Here is a 27,323-nt window from a genome sequence, read left to right as displayed (position 1 = left end):
AGACAAAAATGGGATTGAAAATTAGTCAGAAGAGCCCCAGGAAGGTGAGGGATGTCATTTGAAAAATAGCAGCTGGGAAGGGCTTGGCAACGTTCACTTTTGGGGGGTGAGTTTGTCTTGGGCGGATAATTAAAAATTCATTTGTTAACCTACTAAAAATTGAAAATAAAATTAAATCTGAAGGACCAAACAACACATTGTTTTTTGTTTGAGAGGCCTCAGGGACTCCAGTTGCCTGCCATGGGGCTCCAAACTTGGTTGATCTTACACTATTTTCAATGGAGCTTGAATTGGTTCAGTGCACCCTTATTTGCCGGCCACCTGACCGTTTGAGGGCGCTGTTTACAAACATCGGTGGAAATTAGGAAATTAAAGCTAAGCCTAAGGCTGGGCTGAGTAACATTTTGTTTGGGGAGTTGCATTTTTTGTATGGAGGAATACAGATATTGAGGTAATAATTTTATTCATAATTTGACTTCTCTGTTTGTGATTTCACACGTTTTTGCGTAGAACATACACTGCATGTACTCTTAATGGGCCATATCCCATGATTCGGCTACGCGATTATCGATTCTCCAGTCATGTGTCGTGTGTCTTCCTTCCTCCATCGGTTAGGCCAAGGCCTTGACTTAGGTTTAGGTAAGGAGCTGGATTGGAGGCTAATAAATTTTTCAAATATTTGTTCTGTTTGAAGTGATCTTGGAAAAGATGTCATAAGAACTAACGTGCATGATCGTATTATATAACCGTCTATTGTCAAGTCTCATTGGTTTTCACAGTAAGCATGGTAAGTTGTAAAATAAGGGACCTGGCGACTGTTATTCACACTATACCAACAAACACGTCATTCTGATACAATAGAAATAGGCCTATGGGTTCCATTGGACTTCAAATCGATTTGAAGCGAGGATGTTTTGCTTTACACATGTGTAATGCAGAGCAAACTGATTATTTTGTACACAAAAGTAAGTGTGGATTTTAAATGAAAACCTCAAAATTTATATTTTTGTTAAATCTTTATTCTTATTTGTGCCTTATTTCAATGAATTAAATGTTGGCTTCACTTCAATTTTAAAAAATGAGCTACAGCATGCAAAAAAAGACAAATTTTAATCACAATTTCCTATTTAAGAAAATGAGTTTCCAAATAAACAGCGCCCTCACCCGTGTGCATGTCCCTACCATGACATGGACGTTTAGGTCATTAGGTGTGCATAGGCCAAGGTGTTGGTAGCCCAACGGTTCCTGTCACAAGCACAATTGTGTATTACTTCTCTTCTTTGTTGCAGTTCCCCATCGTCCCCATCAAATTTCCCATCATCTCCAGTCGTTGACCACACCCTTTCCATCGCCTCACACAGTCTACTCCACCACCCGGCCTTCCACCCCCATGGCTATTCCTAAGGGACGTGTTGGCTACAGCATCATTGGAGATAGGTCTGCAGAGTTCTACAAGAATCCCATTGCATTTGTCAACTGCCGTATTGAGGAGTATGGTTCAAGGGTGTTCTTATCACGCCTGCTCAATAAGCCTACCGTTTTCATTGGAACAGTCAGCGGAGTCAAGGAACTCACAGGAGGTGTGTACAAGTAACAGTCCTTGAACAGGTGTTGTGCTGTTGAATCATCATAAAATCGCCACTCGCATAATGTACATTTGCATACTTAAAAAATTTAAGTGTTTTTCTTTTCATTTTGTTTTAGTTTTGCTCAGGATTTTATGATTAACTCTATTTCTCTCCCAAGACAAAGCAAAATTAACTTATCAAAGCATGACTTCTTTGACCAGTTTACTATACACTTTGTGTTGATGATATCTGTCTTGCAGAATATCATACATGTATCAGGCTGATTCAGATAATTTTGGCTGGATTTCAAAGTTTTCTTTTAGCACATGGAACCGATATGAAGGACATTTTTGCTTATTGAAACCTGTAGCAGTTTACAGTCAAACATGTCAAATTGCTGGCAGGTTTTTGCGGATACTGTGAGGCACATTTAGTTGTATCAGATTAAAGTATATCATTTTAAAATCACTCTTATGCCTCTTAACAGAAAAAAGTGTTCATTTTGACATGGGATACCGAGCCTTCTTACAGCCAATGTTTGGAGATAACATTATGTTTGAGGTACCCATCGAGGCAGCTCGGCTACACAAGGTGATTCATTCTATGTATGGTGCTCAAACAATACCCAGCATTCAAAATCTCATCCAGAAACTCACCAAGAAACACTTCAGCTCACTCCACAAAAGGTAAGAAACTGAGTAACCCAGAGTCTTATTTTTACTCTTCACATTAAGACCATTTTATTGAAAGGTTAGGTTTGCTGTAATTGATTAAATGACCTGTTATAAACTCATTATTATGCTGTGAACTTAATAAGGCTGCTTTTCTTACCTTTTCACAGTCAGTGTGTCAGCGTATACAATGTCTTCAAGCGGTTTGCAACAGAACTATCCTTGGCTCTGTTCCTGGGTCTGGATGCAGATGAACACCCAGAGATTACAGAAAGTATCATTGCACTCACCACCACACATTGGCATGGTAAGTACATGTAGATAGGATGATAGAACTCACCCTGACACATTAACATGGTGAGCATATAGTTAAATGATTGCACTTTTCATTACACTGCCATGGTGAGGCGATGGTATGAACACACTCATCACCACATATTGGTATGGTTAAGCAGACAGGACGATAGAGCTCACCACCACACAGTGGCATGGTAAGTACATGTAGATAGGATGATAGCACTCACCCCAACATAGTAACATGGTGAGCTTATAGTTAAATTATTGCACATGATGAGCAGGGTAGATGGCACTCACCACCACTCTGAAATGGTGAGCCGATGGTATGAACACATGTTATCACCACATATTAGCATGGTTAAGCAGACAGGATGATAGAACTCACCACCACACATTGACATGGTAAATTGAGTAAATTGCATGCCAATGGAAGTGGGCTCTGGACAAAGTTGTAGTGACCCTCAAGATATGAAACTCTGGCAGTGAAAATAAGCCTTGTGGTTCTGTTTACAGTTTAAAATAATTAATAATAATAATACAGCATTTATAAGGCGCCTGTATCTGGTGACCATTCAAAGGCGCCGGTCTGATGAAAGAGCCTCGGTCTCAAGAAGGAAAAGCTAGGACATAAAGGTGGGTTTTTAATCTCTGGGCAAAGAGTGTGGGGTTATGTGTTTCTCTCAGATCTACCGGGAGGGAGTTCCAAAGACGGGGGGCGGCACTTGAAAAGGCCCTGTCACCATAACTGCTCAGGCGGGTTCGAGGAACAAATAGTGACTTTCCTGATGACCTCAAGCCCGACCTGGAGCTGCGAACCTGTAAGAGTGATTGTACATAGTCTGGGGCGGAACCGTGAAGTGCTTTGAATGTGAGCAAAATGATCTTGTATTGTATTCTATACTGGGTAGGCAGCCAGTGAAGGGCTTGAAAAATAGGGGTGATGTGTGTGGATTTCTTATGGCCAGTTAGCAGGCGTGCAGCAGCATTCTGAACCAGTTGAAGGCGATGGAGCGTGTTATTAGAGAGACCAGAAAGTAAGCTGTTGCAGAAGTCGAGTCTGGAAGTTATGAAAGCATGAATGAGCTGTTCGGCTGCCTGATTTGTAAGCATTCGCCGGATAGTAGCGATGCGCCGGAGATGAGCGTATGATGTTTGACAAATGTGTGAGACGTGTTTCTCGAAGGTCACGTGCTGATCGAACAAAACGCCAAGATTACGTGCATCTGAACACGGTACTACCTGGGCATCACCAACCTGCATGTTTGGAATGTGGAATTTATTTCTGAGCTGTGGAGAACAGATAATTAGAAATTTCGTTTTTTGGGAGTTGAACTTCAGGAAGTTTGCAGCCATCCACTCTTGTATATCATGTAAACAAGATGTCATGGAGTGGAGTGCATTACAGTCGTCGCCACTGATAGTCGGGCAAAATGTTGTGTACAATTGTGTGTCGTCGGCGTAGAAATGTGACTGTAGACCGTGTTTGCGAGAAATGTGTCCCAGTGGAGAAGTGTAAAGGGTAAAGAGTACAGGACCGAGGACAGAGCCCTGGGGTACGCCGTATGGGACACAAGTTTCTGCTGATGATGCTCCTAGAATCTGCACAGCCTGACGGCGATTACTAAGATACGATTGGAGCCAGGTCAAAGCTAATCCCTTTATACCAAAATTAACATTCAATCTTTCAAGAAGTACAGCATGATCGATTGTGTCGAATGCAGCAGAGAGGTCAAGCAGGACGAGCAGCACCGCTTTTTTGGCATCCACAGCACACATGATATCGTTGTGAACACTCACTAGAGCCGTTTCAACACTGTGGAGTTTTCTATAAGCAGATTGTTGGTTCTCCCGTAGGCGATGCTTAGTCAGATGTGCGTTTAACCTGTCCGCCACAGCCCTCTCTACTACCTTCGACACAAAAGAAAGGTTAGATATGGGTCTGTAATTGTTCATGTCGTTACAGTCTAGATTGTCTTTCTTGATGACTGGGGTAACTAGAGCAGCTTTGAAAGAGCTAGGAAACTGCCCGTCTTCAAATGACATGTTGATAAGTCGAGTTATTGGCCCAGCTAGTGTGTCCAAGCAGTTCTTGACCAGTTGTGTTGGAAGAGGGTCCAGTGGGCTTGACTTGGGCGGGGACATCTTGATGGTTTTGATGATTTCCTCTTCGGATGCAGGTGCAAAAGTTGTGAGGGAGGACTGGCACGCGGAGTCATGATGAACTACTGCAGGTGGAAGATTAATCGCCACCGCCTGTAAGTTGTCTCTAATGTTGTGTATTTTGCCGACAAAATGGGCTGAGAAGCGACTAGCTAGTTCCTCGTGGGATGAGCAGGTCGGAAGTTTTGGAGTAGAACTTCGATGCATGAGATGATTTGTTATTTTAAAAAGGGCTTTTTGGTCCCCTGCGCAGCCCTGAATTTTCTTATGGTAGTAGTCAGACTTAGCTTGATGAAACATGAATTTGACTAAGTCTCGTTGTGCCTTGAAATTGTCATGATCTATTTGGTTCTTAGTATTTCGCCATTTCCTTTCCAACTGACGACGTCGGCGTTTTTCTTTGGTAAGGCTTTCATTATACCAAGGGACAGCAGGTCGGTCCGTTATTGCATGTTTCTTGAGGGGTGCATGGTTATTTAGAAGTTGCCCCAGTACTCTATTGTACTGATCGGCTAAGGAATCCAGGGAAGTTGCAGGATTAGTTATCAGGGGCGATGCAATAAGGTCATGTTGAAATTCACTGAGGTCAATAGACTTCAATTTCCGATAGCTGACTTGTCTTTTTGTGAATTTGGGTTTCTGTAAGTTCAAGATGCAGTGGATGACGCAGTGATCAGAAACAAACTCAGAGGGGTAGACCGATTTCAATAGAGTCTCTGATCGGCTAGTGATAATGAGGTCGATGGTATGGCCAGACTTGTGCGTTTCACAGTCGACCATTTGCTGTAAATTGAATTGTTGGATGACTGCACTGAGGAGTTTGGCTTCAGCTGTGTTTTCATTCCAGTGAACATTGAAGTCTCCAAGCACAATGAGAGTGCCAGTGAACAGCACTTGCTGGTTGAGTAGTTTGGAGAATTCATCAATGAACGAACTGAATGGGACCCGGTGTTTCGGTGAAGGTGGAGGACGATATACCACAATGAGACGGAAGTGCCGATTGTCATGCATAATATCGACTTGGATGTATTCAAAGGATGTGGGCGACGGCGTCTGGTTGCTAAATGGTTGCTCGGTAGTCAATGACGCCTTAAGTGCCGAATTGTAAACTAATGCAACCCCGCCACCTCTCCGACCCTTTCTGGGGGCGTGGATGAGCTGATATCCATTGGGGGTGGTGGCTGCAACATTATGGTCAGTTTGTGATCGGAACCAGGTCTCGGTGAGGGCTAATATGTCAATTCCATGGTCGAGGATATGATCCCTTATTAAATCAGATTTGTTGCAGGCTGACTGACAATTTATCAAACCGAGTTTCATTGTACTGTTTACAAGGGAAGGGTGCGGCATGTTCTGGGATTGCAGATTACTTGCCTGTTCCTTTTTACGCTTTCCGGCCCTGCAACCTCTGTGTACGTGGCGCCGTCTACCAATTCCAAGGGACAAGATGTGGTTGAATGTCTCCCTGGGCAGTCTAAGCTGTGGGGATGGGATGCCTATGTGTATTTCTTTAAGACGATCGCTGCTGTACCGCGCCATGTTGCAAGTCTGGATGGCACATTTGGTTGGGCACAAAGAGATGAGTATTGTGCAGATCAATGCAAGCACAAGCAGGCAGTAGCACCAATGATGTATCATGGTGGTCATCACATCGCTGGTGGGGTGATCGAGATCGGCATAGAGAATCCGGTTATTCTGGCAAAGTCCGAAATCCTCGGTAGTTATAACTTGCCCAGCGTAATCTTAATCAGAGACCAGGTGTACAGGCTGCTTCTGTTTCCTCATCAAAGATCTTTCCGATGGAAAATTAAGGAATAGCGAAGACCAACTCGCAAGGGGCAGCCATTCAGGCGCACGCCATAGATGATTTTTGACATTTATAAAGTGCTCCCAGGCGCTGTACAGCAAAATATAGATAAATAAATATAACCTACATGTACATGTACCAGTATCAAAATCAATACTAAGAAACTAAAAATGCTTGTTTAAAAAGGTGCGTCTTCAGCTCGGTCTTAAAACTCTCCACATTCCTAGACTCTCTAAGATGAACTTCAAGCTGGTTCCAGAGACAGGGACCAGCCACAGAAAACATCCTCTCACCAGCAGAAGACAACCTAGATTTTGGAAGAGTAAGCCTAGACGAGTCCAGCGCGGAACGAGTGAATCGACTAGGAATCCTAACATCAAGCAAATCACTTAAATAACTTGGAGCACTGTCGTGGAGACATTTAAAGATCAGGAGACACACTTTAAACATTACCCTATATTTTACTGGCAACCAATGTAGTTGCATCAGTGCAGGAGTGATGTGGTCAAATTTCTAGCCATTAGTGAGTAAACTTGCTGCAGCATTCTGGACTCTCCGCAAAGGAGCAAGGGCTGACGCCGATAGACCTATTAAAACAGAGTTACAATAGTCTATGCGAGACGTAACAAGTGCATGAATAATCTGCTCCATGGCTGATTGACCCCAAAACGTTTAATTTTGCTTATATTGTACAGGTGATACATTGCAGAGCGAGAGGCATTCTTGATGTGGGATTGCATGTTCATTTTGTTGTAAAAAATCACACCCAGACTCTTGACTTCAGAGACTGCGGTAATATTGTGATTACCAATATTCACAACAGTTCTAGGAATTTTGCTCGACAACATATGCGATCCAATGATAAGTAGATCTGTCTTATCATCATTTAGCTTCAAAAAATTAATCGCCATCCAACATTTGATGTTGTCACAGCATTTTTCCAAAACTGACACTTGTTGCTGTACAATGCATGTTACTGGCAGTTGGCTGTGCTGACAAATACAACTGAGTGTCATCTGTATAAAAATGACAACTCAGTCCATGATGCCTGATAACATCCCCTAATGGCAACATATGCACATTGAATGAAAGTGGTCCGAGTACAGAGCCCTGGGGGACACCATACTTAAGTATATAGGTCTCACTCATAGTTCCCACATCCAATCCACTCCGACCATTAGGCGATAAAGACCAAATCTGAACTCTTTGTAAATGGTCTCTAAGGTAAGAAGAAAACCAGTTGAAGGTATTTTGTGAAACTCCTACATTTGTCCTTAAATCGATGAAGCAAAATGTCATGATCAAGCGTATCAAACGCAGCACTTAGATCAAGAAATACCAGAATGGAGACTTTGCCCTCATCCATATTTTCCAAATATCATTTTGAATGCGGGCAAGAGTCGTTTCCGTCCCATGGTGGTGCTTATATGCCGATTGAAAAGGTTCATGTAACATTAACCTGGTCATATGATTAGTAAGTTGTTGCGCAACCACCTTCTCAAGAGCCTTGGAGACAAATGGTAAATTGGCAATTGGCTGATAATTCTTAAGCAGCTCGGCTTGATCAGCCTTGAGGTTCTGAGATTTTGGAATGGGAGTAACAGTAGACATCTTAAAATCATTTTGAAAAACTGCAAGGTTAATAGAAGAATTAACAAGAGATGTGATTATTGGGCAAATTTCAGACAAACAGCATTTTAAAAGTGCAGTCGGTATCGGGTCAGCGCCGCAAGTTTTTGGAGGACACTTGCGTATGATTTGCTGGATCTGTGCACAAGTGGTGGAGCCTAAATTAAGCTTACATCCTTCGGGAAAAATTGGATCTTGAATACTAAAATCTCCTTGACCCACACTACTCATACTCATTGAAATAACGTATTTTGTGTGTACATATCAGGGATCATCTCCGTGCCTTTAAGTGTAAGGGTCTCCATGTTTACATCAGCGTACAGCAGAGCTCTAGAGGCCAAGGTATGTGGGTGAAATTTCAAATTATCTTCTTACTCATGGCAGTGTATCAAAAAAGATGAATTTTTTATCAAAGCTACGGTATACATGTATAAACTTATGTTTGAATCAGCCAATTTGACTTTCGTAACTTGGAAAACTAAGTACTTTGGGCTATAGAGGAAAGCCTACTAACCAGATTAGTACTGTTGTCTGTTGCCAGGAAAAGCTGTTAGAAATTATCCGGGAGAAGTTGGAACATGTCCAAGATGGTTCTCTCTTGCAACAGATGACTCAGGCAGGATTTCAGACGGAAGCAGAGATGGAACAACACATGTTGCTCTTCACATCAGCTCTTGTACCAAAAGCTCTCGCTTCTATGATGACATCATTCCTGCTAGCTATAGCAGGTCCAGACAAGGTAGGTTTCTGAAGTAGTGCACATCTCATCCTTGCAAATGCCTGAAATGAGTAACTTTTATTCCTTTTCCTTTTTTTTGATCTATTTTCATAATGGACTCAGTGTGGAGGCTACAGACTGTGCTGTGCCATCTGGCATGTATGGCTTTTTCACGCTACATTCCAGACTCATTCCACTGGATGGTATTTGTTGATTGAGCCCTCAACGAGCTTTTTTACCTTTGTGCTTATAAATCCTTGCAGAAATCCTCAAGAGAACGAGCGAGTGGCGATAATGAATATCTGCAACATATTCTCCTTGAGGTAGAGAGGCTATGGCCACCACTTCTAGGAGGAAGGAGACTTGCCATCAAGGTAAGGAAACATGTGAGACAGGGTCAATACAAGCTGAGTTGTTAGGCCAGCCATGGTTGAGGTAGGATAAGGGTAGACTGGGTTAACACAGTCTGGGTTGCTAGGACAACCGTGGTTGGTGTGGGCTGTCTTAGAGTAGACTGGGTGAACCGTGACAGGCTGGGTTGTTAGGACAACTGTGGTTGGGGTGGGCTGTCTAAGCGTAGACTGGATCAACACAGTCTGGGTTGTTAGGACAACTGTGGTTGGGGTGGGCTGTCTAAGGGTAGACTGGGTGAACCGTGACAGGCTGGGTTGCTAGGACAACCGTGGTTGGGGTGGGCTGTCTAAGGGTAGACTGGGTGAACCGTGACAGGCTGGGTTGTTAGGACAACCGTGATTGGGGTGGGCTGTCTAAGGGTAGACTGGATTAACACAGTCTGGGTTGTTAGGACAACTGTGGTTGGGGTGGGCTGTCTAAGGGTAGACTGGGTGAACCGTGACAGGCTGGGTTGTTAGGACAACCGTGGTTGGGGTGGGCTGTCTAAGGGTAGACTGGGTGAACCGTGACAGGCTGGGTTGTTAGGACAACCGTGGTTGGGGTGGGCTGTCTAAGGGTAGACTGGGTGAACCGTGACAGGCTGGGTTGTTAGGACAACCGTGGTTGGGGTGGGCTGTCTAAGGGTAGACTGGGTGAACCGTGACAGGCTGGGTTGTTAGGACAACCATGGTTGGGGTGGGCTGTCTAAGGGTAGACTGGGTGAACCGTGACAGGCTGGGTTGTTAGGACAACCGTGGTTGGGGTGGGCTGTCTAAGGGTAGACTGGGTGAACCGTGACAGGCTGGGTTGTTAGGACAACCGTGGTTGGGGTGGGCTGTCTAAGGGTAGACTGGGTGAACCGTGACAGGCTGGGTTGTTAGGACAACTGTGGTTGGGGTGGGCTGTCTAAGGGTAGACTGGGTGAACCGTGACAGGCTGGGTTGTTAGGACAACCGTGGTTGGGGTGGGCTGTCTAAGGGTAGAATGGGTGAACAATGACAGGCTGGGTTGTTAATCAAGTTATGTTGGTAAGGGTGGACGAAAGTTTTGTTTCTGATGGCTTGGGGTTTATTAACCACTTCGTGCCTGGGCATTTTTCAATGTTCAGGATGCTGGGCTGGCATGACTATCATTTTTTCCGTTTTCAAAATCCTTCAACAATTCATCATTCCATTTAACAGTCGTTTATAGCCACACAGAGTAATCTTCAGGCACTACTCTAAGTTGACAGATGACCTTCATTGACGCCCGAATATTTCAGCCAGGCCTGCAGCCTTGTAAACAGAGCCCAGATAGTGCGGTGTTATACAACTGTCTTTTGTTCACGAACCTGGCTCAGTGCACTGCTGACCTCTTTTCAATAGGGGCCAGATTAGCATGCAGTGGTGCTGTGTGGCTCATCCCTGCGGTGGTGGAGAGCTTTTGTCCCCAGTGGTAATCCGCTTGCTCTAAATACCCCAAACCCTGGTATACGGTTTCAAAATAACGCTGGATTATCACCACTTTTGAGAGTGAAAAATGCCGGTAATGCCCAGCAGCCTGGTCTTTTGTTCGGAGTACGGTCTTTTGTTACAGGGCCCTGTTTCCTTTGTCCGAGTTCGGAGACCCCGGCCACACATATAAACCATACGGCTCCGATTTCGGAGTCCCGGCAGGTAGTGGTTAATGTAGTCTTAACTAATAGATCAAATCAAGCTCAACCTGTTTTGAAATTAATGGAATTTTAATCTCTGTGGATACTTATTTTGTAGGACTGTGTGATTGATGGCTACAAAGTTCCGAAGGGTCATGCAGTGGTATACATTACCCATGCAGCTCACAGGGATCCTACTGTCTTTTCTCATCCTGAGATGTTCAGACCAGAACGATGGGCGGAGAGGTATTAACTCATACATACACAACTAGACAGCATGGGTCCATGCTTTACAGGATAATAATTAAAGAGCAACTTTAAAATGGTGAAACACAGCTTGCCTTATGTTTGTACTAGTGTCTTTTTCGTTTTTTTTCCTTTGTCTTCTTTGTTTTAGGGGACTAGACAAAAGTGTTCTGTTCACATATGGTGGTGGAGCTCGGTCCTGTGTTGGCACTGCACTCATGAAGACCAGCATAGAGGTTTGTTTACTACGTGTACTTTGATTCATTGAAATGAATGGATTAGGAAATAAGCACCTCACTGGTGGTGGTGGTTGAATGAATTCCAGCTCTTTAAACATTTCTGGTACATAGGCTGTTTACAAAACCAAGAGATGGCCTTTGCCATGAAAATAAGTCCTAAGGTGTTTTGGCCATTTCTGTTTTATATTACTTTCGCTGGTTTTGAGAAGACAGAATGTCTAAATTTGGAAAGTAGAATTTGTGTTTATTGATGTTACTTGTCACAGACTGTTTGCAAGTATCTTGTGGACCACTATGACTGGAGCATTCCTGCTGGTCAAGACCTCTCCTATAAGTGGCTGCCTGTCTCTAGACCCAAGGAGAAACCTGTGGCTTCCTTCAAACGAAGAACTTCATTGGAGGAACTGACAACGAAGGTTAACTTTGAGATTCAATCCTGAAGGTAAAAATGTATCATCAGCAGGACTTAGATGGCATAGTTCTTGATGTGGAAATAAAATTTATCCAACTTAAGTATAGGTTACAGGTGTTTCTACATCTGCTAGACTAATTTTGACACCAACAAAGTATAGTGTCTGAGTTAAAGTTGCTGACCATAGGACTTCCAGCAATCCATTTTATCCTGTCTCTTGATGCAGGGTTTGGTTTGTAGAAGTGACAGCAGCAAATTTGGAGAGAGTAAGTATGTTATTTAAGTGACCACTTCAGACACTTGAAGTCACTCTACGCAGCCAAGCCAAAATATGAATATCAAATACATTTACTCAATTGTCTTTCAAGCCCATGGAAAAATTTAATTTACTTACCATTACACAGGCATGTTTGAAATTCAGGTTTGCATGCAAGTTTTTTTGGCTGTAAATGTAAATATTGGTGAAAAATGGTGTACATGTACTTAACTTTTAGAAAGGTTGGTAAATATTTTTGAGTTGTAGAATATCCATGGTATTGTACATGTAATGTTTTCATATTTGTGTTGGTCTTTCTAAAAGCTCATTCCCTAGACTGAACATATTTGCCTGCCCAATTATTGAAGCTCAATTTCTTATTAAACGACTCAAACGAATGAACCCAACAAAATTTTGGGATGAAAATATGAGAAAATTAGTTTTGTCTTGCTTTGAAAACATCAATTCTTAATGGGCAGTTTTCAGTGTTCATATTTTGATTTACACAACCATTTCTTATTGTTGATGATGATGTGAGTATTTTTGATGTTTTTATATGACAAACTATTTTTTATTGTCTTACTAAAACTCAACTGTAACTATGTAGAGGAACTGTTTAATTTATTTATAAGAAGATATGTGAATTTATTTTGTCAATGAATTTGAAGCACAAGAAATACTGTATAATTATAATGTTTAAATTCACTTCGCAAGTGAGCTTACCAAACTCACTGACCTCTTGAAGGAAAAAAATGTAATTTTATTTCATAGTAAGTACATGTTTATGTAGTATTGCACAAAAACACACTTCAGAGTTGAGTTTAAAACAGTATTTACTAGCATTCTTGCACAAAAACACACTTCAGAATTGAGTTTAAAACACAGTATTTCCTAGCATTCTTGCACAAAAACACACTTCAGAATTGAGTTTAAACAGACATATATTCTCAGGGAGTAATTTTTAATTTGTACACAGTTGTACTAGTAACTTGTTACTGACTTTGAATTAAAACACAGCAGCTCAACTACCTTTTGAAAAGTCTTCACTCCCTTTTTTATTTTTAAGAACATGCATCTTCTAATCAATTCATTCCCCTCAGTTCGACATGCCCTTTCCTTATTCCATTTGAAATTAAACTTAATAAAAAAGTTTAACTTAAAGAAAAATATCTTTTGAACAATTTTCTCTTCTTTAAATGCTAGTTGAAACCAGAAGATATGGTTTAGCATGGGTGAATCGGCATGATCCCTGTTTATGTGTTGTTCATTCCATTCATATAAGTAATTATCTCTGACCTTTGATTTAACCTTTTCCACTTTTATTAATTCTTTCACTTTCGGTCCAAATGATGATATTGAAATGGGGGAAAATTTTTACTTTTCATTAAAATTGCAATCTAGATGGTCAGCAGATGATGGAAATATGTTTTTTTACCCTTGAAAATGATTTCTAAATAATTTTGAGAAAAGTCAAATTTTGGCCAAAATTTACTTATTTTGTAAGGCTTACCCCTTGCAGTTTTTTCAAAAATTTTGACTTTTGACTTTTCATTAAAATTGAAATCTAAATGCCCCGTAGATGATGGAAATATGTTTCTTTTCCCTCGAAAATGATTTCTAAATGATTTGGAGAAAAGTCAAATTTTGGCCAAAATTTACTTATTTTGTAAGACTTACCCCTTGCAGTTTTTTCAAAAATTTTGACTTTTCCTTAAAATTGCAATCTAAATGCCCCGTAGATGATGGAAATATGTTTCTTTTCCCTTGAAAATAATTTCTAAATAATTTTGAGAAAAGTCAAATTTTGGCCAAAATTTACTTATTTTGTAAGGCTTACCCCTTGCAGTTTTTTTAAAAATTTTGACTTTTGACTTTTCATTGAAATTGCAATCTAAATGCTCCGTAGATGATAGAAATATGTTTCTTTTCTTTTGAAAACGATTTCTAAATGATTTGAAGAAAAGTCAAATTTTGGCCAAAATTTACATATTTTGCAAGGCTTACCCCTTGCATTGTTTTCAAAAATTTTGACCTTTGATTTTTCATTAAAATGATAGATCAATTTGTGCTTGACGGCTAATACATGTACATTTAATTCAATGTCACCTCTTTAAATTAACGAGGTTTTGTCCTTGTAAAAATGTGCCAGACAAACTCACTAAATATTACTGGATGGCTTAGAGGAGGATACAAAAATATACAACCTGAGCTGTAACAACATTGCACAAATCAAAGATGAGTGCAACTGGCCACCCATTATTAGTATCTATCTGACCATTTAATCCAAGAAAAATTATGTGAAAAAAATTTGCTAATTCAGTATTAGAATTTCCAACTAGGTTTGTGCAGAATTCAGAAGGGTTTCAACACTGTGATGGGTGTGTGATATGATTATATATCACACACAAACTAGATAATGTTAAACCATGCAAAGATTTAGGTACAAAGAAGCCTGATATAAATAATATTTCACAAACTGTTTGAACGAGTCAAATTTTCATTCCAAGTCTGATCTTTCTTCATGATCTGCATGGAAAGACTGTGATAATAAATCATAATGATCACATCATGCACCTTTAAAGACAAATGCCTACACAATTGCTCAATTCTCTGTCTAGCATGCGTCAAATCGTGCTTTCATCAAAAACTAGAATAATCATTTCCACAAAGTAGAAATTCTCATTGAAGGCACTGAAATGGAACAAAGTAATTACAAACAAAACATCTGAATTTGTAGCTGTAAGCTGGTTGGTAATTTCAACTGTGCAAGCGCACATTATAATTGACAATTTTCACTGAAGGATAAACCTTGTACACTGTAGATAAATGTACAACAGATACTACGTTATTTTGGAAAAATGGAATATTAAAATGACCACTACGCCAAACTATAATCCTGAAGATTGATATCTGCTGAAGATATCCCTCGTGTATTTGGAAATTGACTAGCAGCTGTGTACCTTGAGATACAAACCAACCTTGACAATCCTTCATGAATCATGAAAAAACCGTCTGACGATACAATGAGTGATGCTCCGGTGGTCACCATTTATGATCCAGTGACATTATCTTCACAGATTGTCTCATCATACTCGACATCCCGTTTCAGTGTCTGTCCAATCAGATTGTAGATATTCTCTGGTGCGTACCCTTTTGGCTCGGCAACCTTTACAGTCAACATGTCCTCAGTAAGAACAGTGCCTGAGGTGATTGGTTTGGCAGCTACGACACTCTTACCAAGCTAAAAAGTGAAAAGAGAAACATCTCAATGCAATATTAAAGCTCATTGACAAAATACTTGTTAAAGACAACATGGTGCATGGCTGTTCTGGAACTTATAGTTCCCACCGGAGTGACCACAGGAAGTAAACTGACAGTACATTTGTTTGAGCAGCCATCAATATCAGGAAGGTTAAGGATAATTCTATAAATTTTGGGTCCGAAAGTGTGACTTTTTGTGTCCCTGTTACACCTGACCTGTGACATTATACATGGGAAATGAAATTTATTTCAAACTATTTCTTTTTGTTTGGCAGGTACATTGTAATTTGCATTAATTCATCACTCTCAGAAATTAGAGAATGTGTTCTGAATCACAAAATCATGTCAGATGTGACAAGGACACACACAAAAAATTGGACCCCTAAGTTATAGAATGACCCTTAAATTTGTTATGTATTTACCTTATTGTGGCAAGCTAATTCACACTTCCTCATTTCCTTGACCCTTGACCCGAGGGCTCTTTCAAGAAATCGTATGTCTGCAATGAGCTCCTTCAATTCATCTGGTTCTGGAAAGGACAAAAAGGAAGGGGTAAATACAGGGAAAATAAAACAATTTCTTTGGAACCGATTACCTGATTCCGATGTACATGTATTTTTGTTCTGATGGACTCTGCTGCATGGATTCATAATATTTCTGTGTGGTCCGTGAATGGAATGGATTGAAATGTAACCAATTTTTAAAGGAATGTACACTAATGCACAAATCTGGTGGATTTGGAAGGATCTAATTGGATTGTATTAATAGATGATTGGCACAGTATGACGATTCTCTTACCCAAGGAGGCTTTATGATCACTGCCTGTCCATGTCTTATCCATAGTAATGTGTCTCTCTACGACTTTTGCCCCCAATGCTACAGCTCCTAAGGTAATAATTTTTCCACTCTCATGACCAGAGTAGCCAATAGGAATATCTGGAAACTCCTTCTGATACTCCTGCAATATCCAGGCAGACACAACCAATCACATCATACAATGACGGGACTGTGAAAACCAGTTTCAAAAAGGAACACATTCACAAAGATTTATAAATTATACATGTATATGCAAAAAATATGTATTGTTTAAATATAATACTACAATATTGAGTTCACAACGGCAGTCATGACACATGCCAAGAAAGCTGCTTTTTCTTTTACCTCAAAACTATTAAGTTTCATAATGTTTCGTTCTCAATTTATAGGACTAGATTTTAGTGTTGAAAAAATGAAGGAGGAAGAAAGCACAAATACCTGAATTACTCTTAAATGAACATCTTCTGGTTCCAAGGGATACGCACTAGTGCACTGGAGAATACAGAAAGTAGCATTCTCTGCTTTCAATGTCTGATACACCTGTTGAAAATATGCAAATGACATGGAATTTGTCCATGAAGCCATTCTATTCATAGCCAAAGGCATTATTGCTTTAAAGGGACATATGCCATTTCAGTAAGTAAATTATGACGTAATCAATCTCTGCTTTGCGGACACCTGTTTCTACCTGTAACTTGTTTATTAGTTTTTGACAGATGCAACATCCCACATCACCTGTTGTATAACAACAAATGAGAAATGGATGATTTCCAACGAGCAGAGGTAACTCAATTTCAAGGCGAGTTGTAAATAACCAAATGGTGGCATAAAACTCCAAACTGTACACAAGCATTATTTCAAAGATATTACAAACACATTCTTCATCAGAAAGTGAAGACAAAGTAAAGGACTAAATTCCTAAATCAAATCTGTCTTGCAGAGAATACATATTTGTCTTGATCTCAACATTATACATGTATTTCATGCTTCCACATAATATACACGACAAACTGTGAAGTTCAAAATGGCCAAAAGGGTTTCTTGGATGATCCCATATCCCTTTGGCTCATTCTTTGATTGACTACCTTTCTCATGGTTTCCATTGACTGCATCCCTGATGACACAACCATTGGTCGTCCTTTCTTAGCAGAGCGTATCAAAAATGGAAAATTGTTGGTATCACCTGAGCCAACCTTGAAAAATGGTACATCCAGTTGATGTAGGAACTCCATGGCACCCTAGATTAGAAGAATTACATACATGAAACACAAAAGGAATTTTATAATGTTCCAACCTGATCTAAATGGAAAACACCTCATTTTCCCTACAAAACTAGGGGTTTTGTGACACTCAAGAATGGGGGTTAACTTTGGGACAACTTGAATCAGATGGCATAGGCTGGCAACTTGGACCATTACCAAAAGGGACTTCCACATCTGTGGCTACATGTATGTCTACTGAAGATCAGTCACATTCAGTGGCTATGGTGGAGCTGTGAATGCTTCAATAGAATGCTAAGAATTCTCTGTGCCAACTTTTCAGCCTGGTTTTGCTACACTTATTTTAGGGGTCATCCAAATTTGTCACCATTTTCATGAGCGTACAAACTGTATGTGGGGGGAGGTGAATTGGTTGTGTATGCTTTAGAAACATGTTAGAAATGACGATTATCATAGACCAGCCGATTATCACCCCCAACTACATGTATTTCATGTATTCAGAGAGTGCACAGGACTCTGACGCATCATTCATAAAAGCTCGAGCAATGGCTATTAATCACTCGGCGATTTTGTATACGTATATGAAAAAAGCACACACACAAGTACCAAGCAAAATTCACTAACATTGAAATCACAGCCACGTGTGAAGCAGTCTTCGAGCTTCCCCCAAAGCTCCGCTATGCCATACGTGCAATGAGGTTTAGTACCCAGACACAAGTCTATTTTACAGTTTTTTTATGTACGCATTTTCCCTTGTGTGGAAAGTAGCCCTGCTAAATGCACAGCGTGCTTAACCACTTCCTGTCAGGGACTTCGAAATTGGAGATGTACATGTATGGTTTATATGCGTGGCCGGGGTCTCCGAACTCGGACAAAGGAAACAGGGCCCTGTAACAAAAGACCGTACTCCAAACAAAAGACCAGGCTGCTGGGAATTATCGTCATTTTTCACTCTCAAAAGTGGTGATAATCAAGCCTTGTTTTGAAACCGTATACCACGGTTTGGGGCATTGAGAGCGAGCGGATTACCACCGGGCATGCCGGGGACAAAAGCGTTCCACCACTGCAGCGATGAGCCACAAAGCACTGCTGCACGCTAATCTGGCCCCTATTGAAAAGAGGTCAGCAGTGTACTGAGCCAGGTTCGTGAACAAAAGAAAGTTACATAGCACCACATAATCTGGGCTCTTTTTACAAGGCTGCAGGCCTGGCTGAAATACTCGGGTGTCAATGAAGGTCACCTGTCAACTTAGAATAGTGCCTAAAGATTACTTCATGTGGCTATAAATGACCCTTAAATGAAATGATGAATTTTTGAAGAATTTTGAAAACGGAAAAAATGACAGTCACGGAGGCCCAGCATCATCAACATTGAAAAATGCCCGGCATGAAGTGGTTAATACATGCAAGTCTGTACATACATAACGATGCAGAAACTCATGGTAACCACACACTATACATGTAATTGTATACTTTTTACCACTTTTTATAAGCTTTTGTAAAGAGAGAAAAAAATCAAATCAAAAGATCCATTTGCCAACTGCTATTCTTGGCTACAAAAAATGGACACTTTTATTTGAAGAAAAAAGTACCTGTCCATCAGGCAATTTGTCCTTAATTTTTACTTGCCCAAACTGAAAGAAGATATTTGTCCCGCACAATCAGAATACCGTGAGTGTCAAGGCCTATCATGGACATGGTGTTTCCTCCTGCCACTATTCTCTGGTCGTCTACTGCACATGAACAGCCGTACATCCTGAGTTAGAATGGGTCCTCTGGCACCACAGAGAAATCATCATTTTATTTTGTACTCTTTTAGAGAGGGGAGGGGAGCCAGGAAAAAGAGTACACTTTGAACACTTGTAAAAATGATGACAAAAATGGATGACCCCTTATGTACATGTACCTACTGCCATACAGGTCACGTTAGTGTCTTTGTCATTATTGCTGTCATTTCCAAACCACTGTCATCATTCCTCTCGTCATCTTAACATCACTTTTAGTTTTATCCCGTTTCCTTACCTCATCCATGCCAGATGCTGTAAAGTAAATACCCACTTCTTTAGCATACTCCTGCAGTTCTTTGTATTGTGCATGGCTGAATTCCAAGAAGCGTTTATGCTCTCCATAGGTTCTGCCAAATGAATTCTTGGAGGTATATGGACGTGCTAGGGCTGCTTTGTTGAACTTGTACTGAAGTTCTGACTTTTGAAATTTAGCGCAATCTGCCCCTGCCTCCTGTGGATGTGGTCAAGGAAGATGTTAGGAGAAAAAGTTGCTTCAAAAACAACAGTAAGTATTTTAGTTTGAAATACATGAACATAAACTTGATCAGATTGAATTCCTTGCTATAAAATAATCAACTAAACAGATCTACTGAGGTGATCATTCCCTATCTTTTTAACGATTTGTGAAGACACCCCCCCCTCCTTTCTAACCATCTTACTCTTTATGAGGTTGTAATGCTATGGGTTTTTAAATCCAGTCTAGTTAGATAAATTACTTCTCTAGAGTTTCACCTTTTTAATCAAATCTTTCCCCCAAAAGCTGTCCCAACAGCTCCATATCTCACTCAAACTTTTGAATGATGGTTTTGAGCTACGCCTCCTGAGTTGATTATCCATTGAACAGATTATATTTCAAAGACAAATCAACTCAGAATGGAATGCAATAAATTTGCACAAGATTTAAAAGTATTCTGAACAATTTCATCATGTAGCCTATGAAAATGGTAATCATTGAGCTGATACAGGAGGTTGGCCATTAACCTGACACATGTGCACTGTGTATACTATGTATGAAGTGTACATGGTGTAATTGACAATGTGTGGAGAAAAAGAGAGGAATGGGCGAAAATCTCAGTTTTTTAAAAAATGGTCACATGGAAATGATAAGAACATCACTTAGAAATTACTTTTTTGAAGAAGATTTGATCTTCAAGATAGAAGTACTACTGAGGCTGGATTAAACAACCTGAAATGTTTTGACCTCACAAAAAGCAGTAGTGCTAGAAGGTACGTGTACATGGGGGGTGCCTTCTAAGTTCTAGCTTCTAGGTGATCTAAAAAATCTTGAGGTAAATTTAGAAGAATGTCACCTAGAAACTTTTGTGATGACTGACATATTCCGCAGTGGGTCAAGCACTCAGAGACGGCTGTTGTACATGTTGCATGTCCTATCTGTAACAACACACTTTACACCTTGTTGAGATCCCATCATGCAACATCCATAGATGCTTGACCCACGGCACAATATGGCTGCCACTGTGGGAGTTTCAATGAGACTTTGCTCCACATTTGCTTTGAAATATCAAGACAGCTAGAGGGCCAAAGGTACAAAAAGTAATTTTAGGAACTGATTATATTGTCAATTTATGCTGTATGAAATTTCAAGCTTAGAAACATTTCCCAGTCTCATTTTCAGGGGACCTAAGCAATGGGGACTCTCCACACAAAAACAAATGTAACGGTAGCCTAGTGGACGTTGTCTACATTGCATTGCGACTAACGTCCAGAGTATAAAGTCTTTGTGCCATGGCAAAATTGTTTTCAACGGTTTTCCGTCGTGATTTGTGAATGATCTACATGTATGTTCGTCTAGTAGTATGCAGTTGCACATGCGCCAAAATGCATAAGAATCGTCTGCCCCTTACACATACACAGAAGAGCTGTGGTCATGGATAAGTGGCAGATACATGTAACTAACAGAATGTGGGCCAAGCTTTACAGTCAATGAAAATTGGCAGTTTTTGAGTCGAGTTTTCTTTCCACTCGCATGTTTTGAGTATGGTACCATGTCGTCCATGCATGCAAAAGGGGCGGTCGGTTGCTATGCATTTTACGCATGCGCCTACCACTAGACAAATGTAGATCGTTCACGACGAATAATGAAGTTGCGCTAAATTGCCTGCAAAATACGTCATTCACTGGCGAATTTAGTAATTTCAGCACAGAGTTTAAGGAATTCGGGATACAAGGCACTTGTGAATGACATTGTAGCTGCTTCCGGAATTTCCCCAGTTAACTGGTTAAAAATGTGAGAAAAAAACTTTTGAAAAATTCTCGCATTGTTGGAGGACTTTATACCCTAGATGTCAGTCGTAGTGTAAATGAAGCAACGTCCAACCTGGGCTAAATGTAATGATGGTGTCATGTGGCTGACAATTATAATTTATTATCATTATGGGGCTAGGCCTAAAGCTAGGGAGTCCAGCACTTTTCAGGTTTTTCAATTTGACCCCCACAAGTTTAGTACCATTGGAAAGGTAATTGTTAATAATAAACACAAGATACACGTACATGTATACAGTAACAGGTCAGTTGAGTTGGGCTTGAAATTTTGAGTGATATGTAAAAGATCACTGAAGCATAGTTTTGATGTGATACTCTGTCATCAATAAATAACTATAAAAATAAGGGACCAAGTCTGTCAGGTGTCATAAGTTAAAGTCTGTTCGTGTTTGACAGGATCTTTTGATAACATTTGATTAAAGCACGTGTGCTTTATGTGATTGTTATTTGCATCTTGCTCCCCGTTCACCATGCATCAATCTGATGCACATGCATACACCATATGAGCACAGTTGCACGACAGCATTCCAATACAAAAGGGCTGTTTGGCACCAGTTCAACATCAGTTTTTGACAAAAAAACAACTTCCTTTTCTTCCTAAAATTCCAAGCTTCCAAATAAACACCGTTTCATATATGTTTCATGAACTCCTTATACACGTTTTGGGGGGATTTTCAAAAGAAATATACACATTTTTGTTACCTTTTTGTAGTCTTCACAAACCCAAACAAGGCTTGACGGTGCTTTGGTCAAATGCCTTGAGTCATACATCAAATGAAAGAGTATATTAAGCTCTACAAGATGATGACATCATCGTTCCAACCCGGTTGAGTCTCGCGAGTTATTAGGCTTAGACCAGACTATGTCACACGACAACAAAGATGGCCGCACACGGTTGTTGATGTACAGTAAATGGCTCCGATCTTACATCATTTTCATCATACTTTACACCCAAAACTCGACATAAACAGACATAATAAATGGTACTAACACAAATTTAAGTTCTTTTACAACACAACTGCTTTTTAAAATATAGAATTTGATGCACAAAAAGGGCAGAAATCACAGATTGAAAACAAACACTTTTACACGCTTTCAGATATACAATTTAGAGGTGCTGTTTCGTTGGACTCCCTACTAAAGCCTAGGGCCTATCTTCTCATAAACTTAAGTATATCACCATTAACCCTCTGCACAATTTCATAATATATATCTTTGGGGTAGATCAAATCGACATTGCACTTCTTTTTTTGAAAAGTTCAAAGGCCATGAAGGCCGCTCTGCCCAAGAATATGTAGAACGTCTGCAGGCCTATATGATGTACATGTACAGTACATGTATGATGTAGGCCTAAGCCTAAAGTCGGTGCCTACCTTCGCAATTTTGATCATCTGTTTGGCTATATTGATGTCTCCTTGGTGATTCTGTCCAATCTCTGCGATGATGAAACACGGGTGATCACCACCAATCATTCGACCAGGGGCTAGCTCAAATTCAAGAGGCATTTTGGCAGAGTTTCTTCAATAAATAATGATATACTTTTGAACTCACAGATCGATAACTTTCACGTGGAAAGTTGACAAAATGCAACCTTTCACATTAACAGGTACCCGGCCGACCCAGGCCCAGCGCACTGTCACGTCTTGTTAATTAGCACAGGAAACGAGCTAAGGTAGGGGCCAGCGTTAGTGATACTGACCAATATTAAGCCCTTGAGGGCGCTATATCGCTTGACTGGTGAGCGTGACCGTAAAACGAGGTCAGCAAGCATGACGTGACATGCTAGACATCGCCAACCCCATGCAAAACAAACTCTAAGGAAGCGTTGAATTCATCGAAACCCTTGCAATGGACGCCACATTACGTTAGTTTGACTAAATTTTATCCTCTGACTTTACTTCCCTTTTTGAAACAATCTTTCGCAAGTATGATTTAGAAATTGGACTAACCAATGCAATCGTCTGAAGGTAAACTTTTCGACAGAATGTATTGCAAGATCAAATGATAGCCCAGAGATCGACTGCGAGGTTGCGCAGATATGCGATCGTCGGCGCCCAGCTTATACAAGCACAACATGATATTTTATTAGACAAATATTAATAGTTCAGCTTGTTCGATGATAGAGAATTGCGAAAAATATCAGTGGTGCTCCTGATTTATTAAATATCTACACACCTTATTTATGCGAAGCAGGCGAAGTGGTGCAAGACCATTTATGGTATGTGATACACCTAAAGCAACGTTCGGTCATGCGGTGGTCAGCCTCTAGAGAGGAAATCCCAAAGTGCTATGTTTAAAAAAGGAAAACAATTTATTATGGAATTATTATGCTCTGGAAAATGTCATTTGACAATTGGAATCTGCATTGAATTAGCTTATCCCCGTTTTCATTTTAGGTTCAAGTTTCTCCTTTTCAAACTTACGACGCTGCTATATAATTGCCCCCCAATTCAAGATGCATTTGGGGAAGCTATAATTGCCACTTCCCCGAAAGCAAGCGGTGAACATCACAGATTACAACACTGTGACGCTAGGTGGCGCTTCTAGAAGAGAACTGTGAGCGCCATCACAGTCTGTCTGTGAAACAAGTGACTCTGTAAGTTGATTTGGACTACAGACCCTGAATAATTACTTGTGCATCAAAAGTTCCAATTGAACGATTAATTATGGGCTGGTGCATAATTAAAATGTGTGAAAAGAAGTCCTTGCGCTAGTCAGCCTGTTATAAATGAGACTACAATGGCTGATTACAAGCTAACGGACCTGACAGACAAGCTCGACCAAGCAATTAATTAAAGAGCAGTCACCGATTAAATGGAGATATTATCGTGGTCCAGTCGGCGGCCAAACGGTATATGGTCCCTTGTTAGCAACCAAACATAATTATTATCATCAAATTCTAGAACCGACTCTTAGGCAGGGAAAACGTGCTAAGTTCATATGTTTGAACAGGTAACGTGTGTTGCTGTAAAACTGGAAACCTTTGTTATCGAATAATATGATGATGACATCCGTGGTTTAAAAATAGATCCAATCGTGTAGAAACGCTGCCTGGCTTATTTTATTCGTCAACAGCGTATGGAAAGCGCGGATTACTTGAGACAACTATGTCTTCCAAACTAACATTGAAGCCCTTCTTTGGAACAATAAATGGTCATTTAGGGTCCAACATTAGTACATGGAATATTCAGCTTTTAACCACACGTGTTCCCTCAGCCCCGTGCTGTTTTAGTATATAAAAAATTATGCCAAGAGAATGTTGAGGATATAAACTTCGGATCCACTCGCTTTTTGAACTTTTTCATGGAAATCAAGCATCCAATACGAATTGGTTGGGGAACTGCCATTTTTTCCTATAGAGTTTTTCTAATGATGATGGTAAGGTGGACCAAATTAATTTCTTCCCAGCTGAAGGGAATTTTTCGTTGGGCATGGCTCGGAAAGCGAAAGCGCATGGATCGTTCAGGGTGCTCTTAAATGTTTTTTTTTTCTGAAAAGTACATCCATGGACATGAATGCATCTTATTATTTCTGGATTCGTTCCCAGACAAATCGTAGGGAATCGAAAAACCGTTTATACGTTGATGAAACCTGATCCATGCATTGCCTGCGTGCATAATTCGATACGTGCTGCATTTCATCAATCGGAACATCTTTCGATGGAATTCCATCCCATGTTCTGATATTAAATCCACGCCAGCAGGCTCCAGTTAGATTTACCTAGTACTTTGATTTATCACGAAGTCTTCAGGTAGAGAAGTCTTCGGGCAATAAGCCAAGCCCTTTCCTCCCATCGTCTAACCGTCATCGCGGGCAATCTTAGCGGCCACTGCCGAACTTCCATATCGCCATCTTGCCCCAAGCCTCGTTCAAAAGCTCTGTACTTCGTCTCCAGTAAAACTGAGTAAGGCACTGATGAATGAGCGAGACAAGTCAGTTTCTGCAGTTTTCCAAAGAGAAATAATTCAGTTACCTTTAAATCTAAAACATGGCTCTTGAATAATGTTGCGTGTGGTTCATGATTCTTAGGATCATGCCTTCTAGGGAATAATAACATATAAAGAGAACTTAAGAGCACATCACGTACAGATTGCTGATCCCAAACCTAAAGGGCGGTCATTTAAAGAAGACACACTGTTTCTCAAAACTTATTTTGCATGAATGGAACTAAAAACTGGAAGACAAAGACGAATCCAGGACAAGGTCTATAAAAGCAGCAATGAGGCACCCTGCAGACACTCATCTATAATTGCTAAAATAAAAACATTCGAAGTTATTTTTAGGCCCTCACTTCAACGCAAGATAGAGACATTCCTGTGGGTATGCTGGTTCCTATTTATAGGAATATGTCTACTAAACATACAAACGATTGATATCCAAGGATTAAACACACAAAACGAGCAGTACCCTGTCCAGTGTCGTCACAAATTTGATTTCTCCGGGTAACCGTAATCCTACACGGAGGTAAAATTCTAACATTTGAGAAGAGCAGCTGAAAGCCTTAATTTTGGTGTTGTTAAGAAGTACACCTTTGAAATCTGGAGATTTAAATGTTGTCTGTCTAGCAGTTCCAGCATTTTATAATTTTACGCTGACATCGATTGAACTGCCAAAAGCTTCTGAATTTAGATCAGTCGGGGCCTATAGAACTGGTAAGAACCCAAGACAGAAGAAGGCCTATATTTACTAAGAACTGATTGCCCATATTTCAAGTAAGAAGCCAGGCAGCGTTGCTGCAAGCTAGAATGATAATTTAAACTAGTCAGTTTGTACCAACCCGAGAGGGATATCTGGTATTTCGCTCTGCCTCATGTTTTGCATATTGATGTAAGTACTCGACCACAGCATCCGATCGAGGCGACGAATACTGAGGGATGTTGCACAAGTACTACGACAGCAAACGCCGTCCGTCAGAGAAACAGAGAACACGCATTTTAATACAAAGTCGGCCTAATTTCTTTCCATGAACAGATGTTTTTATCAGTTTGGAGTATTTCCATAGTAATGCAGAGTCAACACGGACACACACGAATTGCGCAGTGCTTGAGGAGGTACAAGGTTGCGTGAATATTCCCTTGGGGTCAGATTAGGAATACACCAGTGTGATTTCTGTGGACTGTAGCTAGGGCCCTGCATGCATGTAGGTTCTTCAGTAGAGACAGTTACTACATCAGTTGCAATTTCTGTATACTGATTAGTAATTTACTTAATTCACACATCGCTTCCGATTTAGCCGAGGTTCTGACGTGAAATAACGTACTTTTATTTATCATGATTTTTTTATTTCAATCGGAGAATCAACTTGGCCTAGAACTGGACAACCGCAAATTTACATCTGAAGTGCATATTAAGGCTTGTTATCCATCGTGCTTTTTAATTTGACCTTCTTCCTATTAAAGGTCGTTCAGAAGTAATTAGTGTTGCTCTCACGATCTTGACATTTAACAAGGAGATGATAAAGATGGGTCAAACAACGCTGACGCGCCTAACTTAAAGTACAGACACTATGAGGACAATCCAAAATAAGACCGAACTTTCTTCACTTTGTTAATACTTGAGCAAAACTCCGTGTCGTGTCGTGCCCTCTATCACCCCTGAATCTTCTTTTGAATGAAAATTGATCGTTTCTTTAATTACTGACCCTCCTGTGAGTTGTGTTACCAAGACAACATCAATCGCTGCAACATCTTATTTTGTGCTGATGTTGTCTCTTATACAACTGACACACAGTAGACTACGAGACACCCTGCATACACACCCAAAAGATGGAATCAATCAACTAGCCAGAGGGGAGCAACCCCCAGCAAAAAAGAGGTTGTTTTAGTATTGGAGCAAAAATCGATGGTGATTACATCCAGGTCTGAGGGTCTAAACACGAAGGAATGAGGCATCACACTGACTACAAACCAGCATTGTCCGCTTCACTT

At 40.5% G+C, this 27,323-nt stretch overlaps 2 protein-coding genes across 6 annotated transcripts; one reads left to right on the top strand and one right to left on the bottom strand.

Annotated features, from left to right (window-relative positions):
- Positions 1-331: 331 nt before the first annotated feature.
- LOC110979924 (uncharacterized) lies at positions 332-13,068 on the top strand. 5 transcript variants are annotated; one of them, XM_022236109.2, is made up of 11 exons: positions 477-639; positions 1,290-1,580; positions 2,056-2,254; positions 2,410-2,546; positions 8,401-8,474; positions 8,674-8,871; positions 9,114-9,224; positions 10,995-11,122; positions 11,274-11,358; positions 11,628-11,803; positions 12,000-13,068. In XM_022236109.2, the coding sequence occupies exons 1-10, from the start codon at positions 582-584 to the stop codon at positions 11,799-11,801; spliced, it is 1,455 nt and encodes a 484-aa protein (XP_022091801.2). In that variant the 5' UTR covers positions 477-581; the 3' UTR covers positions 11,802-11,803; positions 12,000-13,068. The 5 variants fall into 5 exon arrangements, with proteins under 5 accessions (XP_022091802.2, XP_022091803.2, XP_022091801.2 ...); XM_022236110.2 differs by lacking the exon at positions 477-639 and adding an exon at positions 332-451 and having other exon boundaries at positions 11,628-13,068; XM_022236111.2 differs by lacking the exon at positions 477-639 and adding an exon at positions 336-451 and having other exon boundaries at positions 1,362-1,580; positions 11,628-13,068.
- nans (N-acetylneuraminate synthase) lies at positions 12,845-23,056 on the bottom strand. The gene is made up of 7 exons (XM_087144644.1): positions 22,770-23,056; positions 19,349-19,564; positions 17,192-17,344; positions 16,545-16,646; positions 16,089-16,248; positions 15,713-15,819; positions 12,845-15,270 (listed from the first exon to the last, which is right to left on the bottom strand). The coding sequence occupies exons 1-7, from the start codon at positions 22,899-22,901 to the stop codon at positions 15,079-15,081; spliced, it is 1,062 nt and encodes a 353-aa protein (XP_087000770.1). The 5' UTR covers positions 22,902-23,056; the 3' UTR covers positions 12,845-15,078.
- Between the last annotated feature and the right edge of the window lie 4,267 nt (positions 23,057-27,323).

This window comes from Acanthaster planci, linkage group LG13 (assembly GCF_054643075.1).
Source record: "Acanthaster planci isolate LZ-2023a linkage group LG13, COTS_SCS, whole genome shotgun sequence".
NCBI lineage: Eukaryota > Metazoa > Echinodermata > Asteroidea > Valvatida > Acanthasteridae > Acanthaster > Acanthaster planci.
This window is presented reverse-complemented; position numbering and strand designations above follow the sequence as displayed.

Coding starts and splice junctions, on each gene's coding strand:
- LOC110979924 (XM_022236109.2), top strand. CDS start 582: ATGTGTCGTGTGTCTTCCTTCCTCCATCGGTTAGGCCAAGGCCTTGAC. Junction 640..1,289: donor AGGCCTTGACTTAGGTTTAG/GTAAGGAGCTGG, acceptor TCTTTGTTGCAG/TTCCCCATCGTCCCCATCAA. Junction 8,872..9,113: donor CTATAGCAGGTCCAGACAAG/GTAGGTTTCTGA, acceptor AAATCCTTGCAG/AAATCCTCAAGAGAACGAGC.
- nans (XM_087144644.1), bottom strand. CDS start 22,901: ATGCCTCTTGAATTTGAGCTAGCCCCTGGTCGAATGATTGGTGGTGAT. Junction 16,647..17,191: donor CAATGGAAACCATGAGAAAG/GTAGTCAATCAA, acceptor TATTTTCAACAG/GTGTATCAGACATTGAAAGC. Junction 15,820..16,088: donor TGATCATAAAGCCTCCTTGG/GTAAGAGAATCG, acceptor TGTCCTTTCCAG/AACCAGATGAATTGAAGGAG.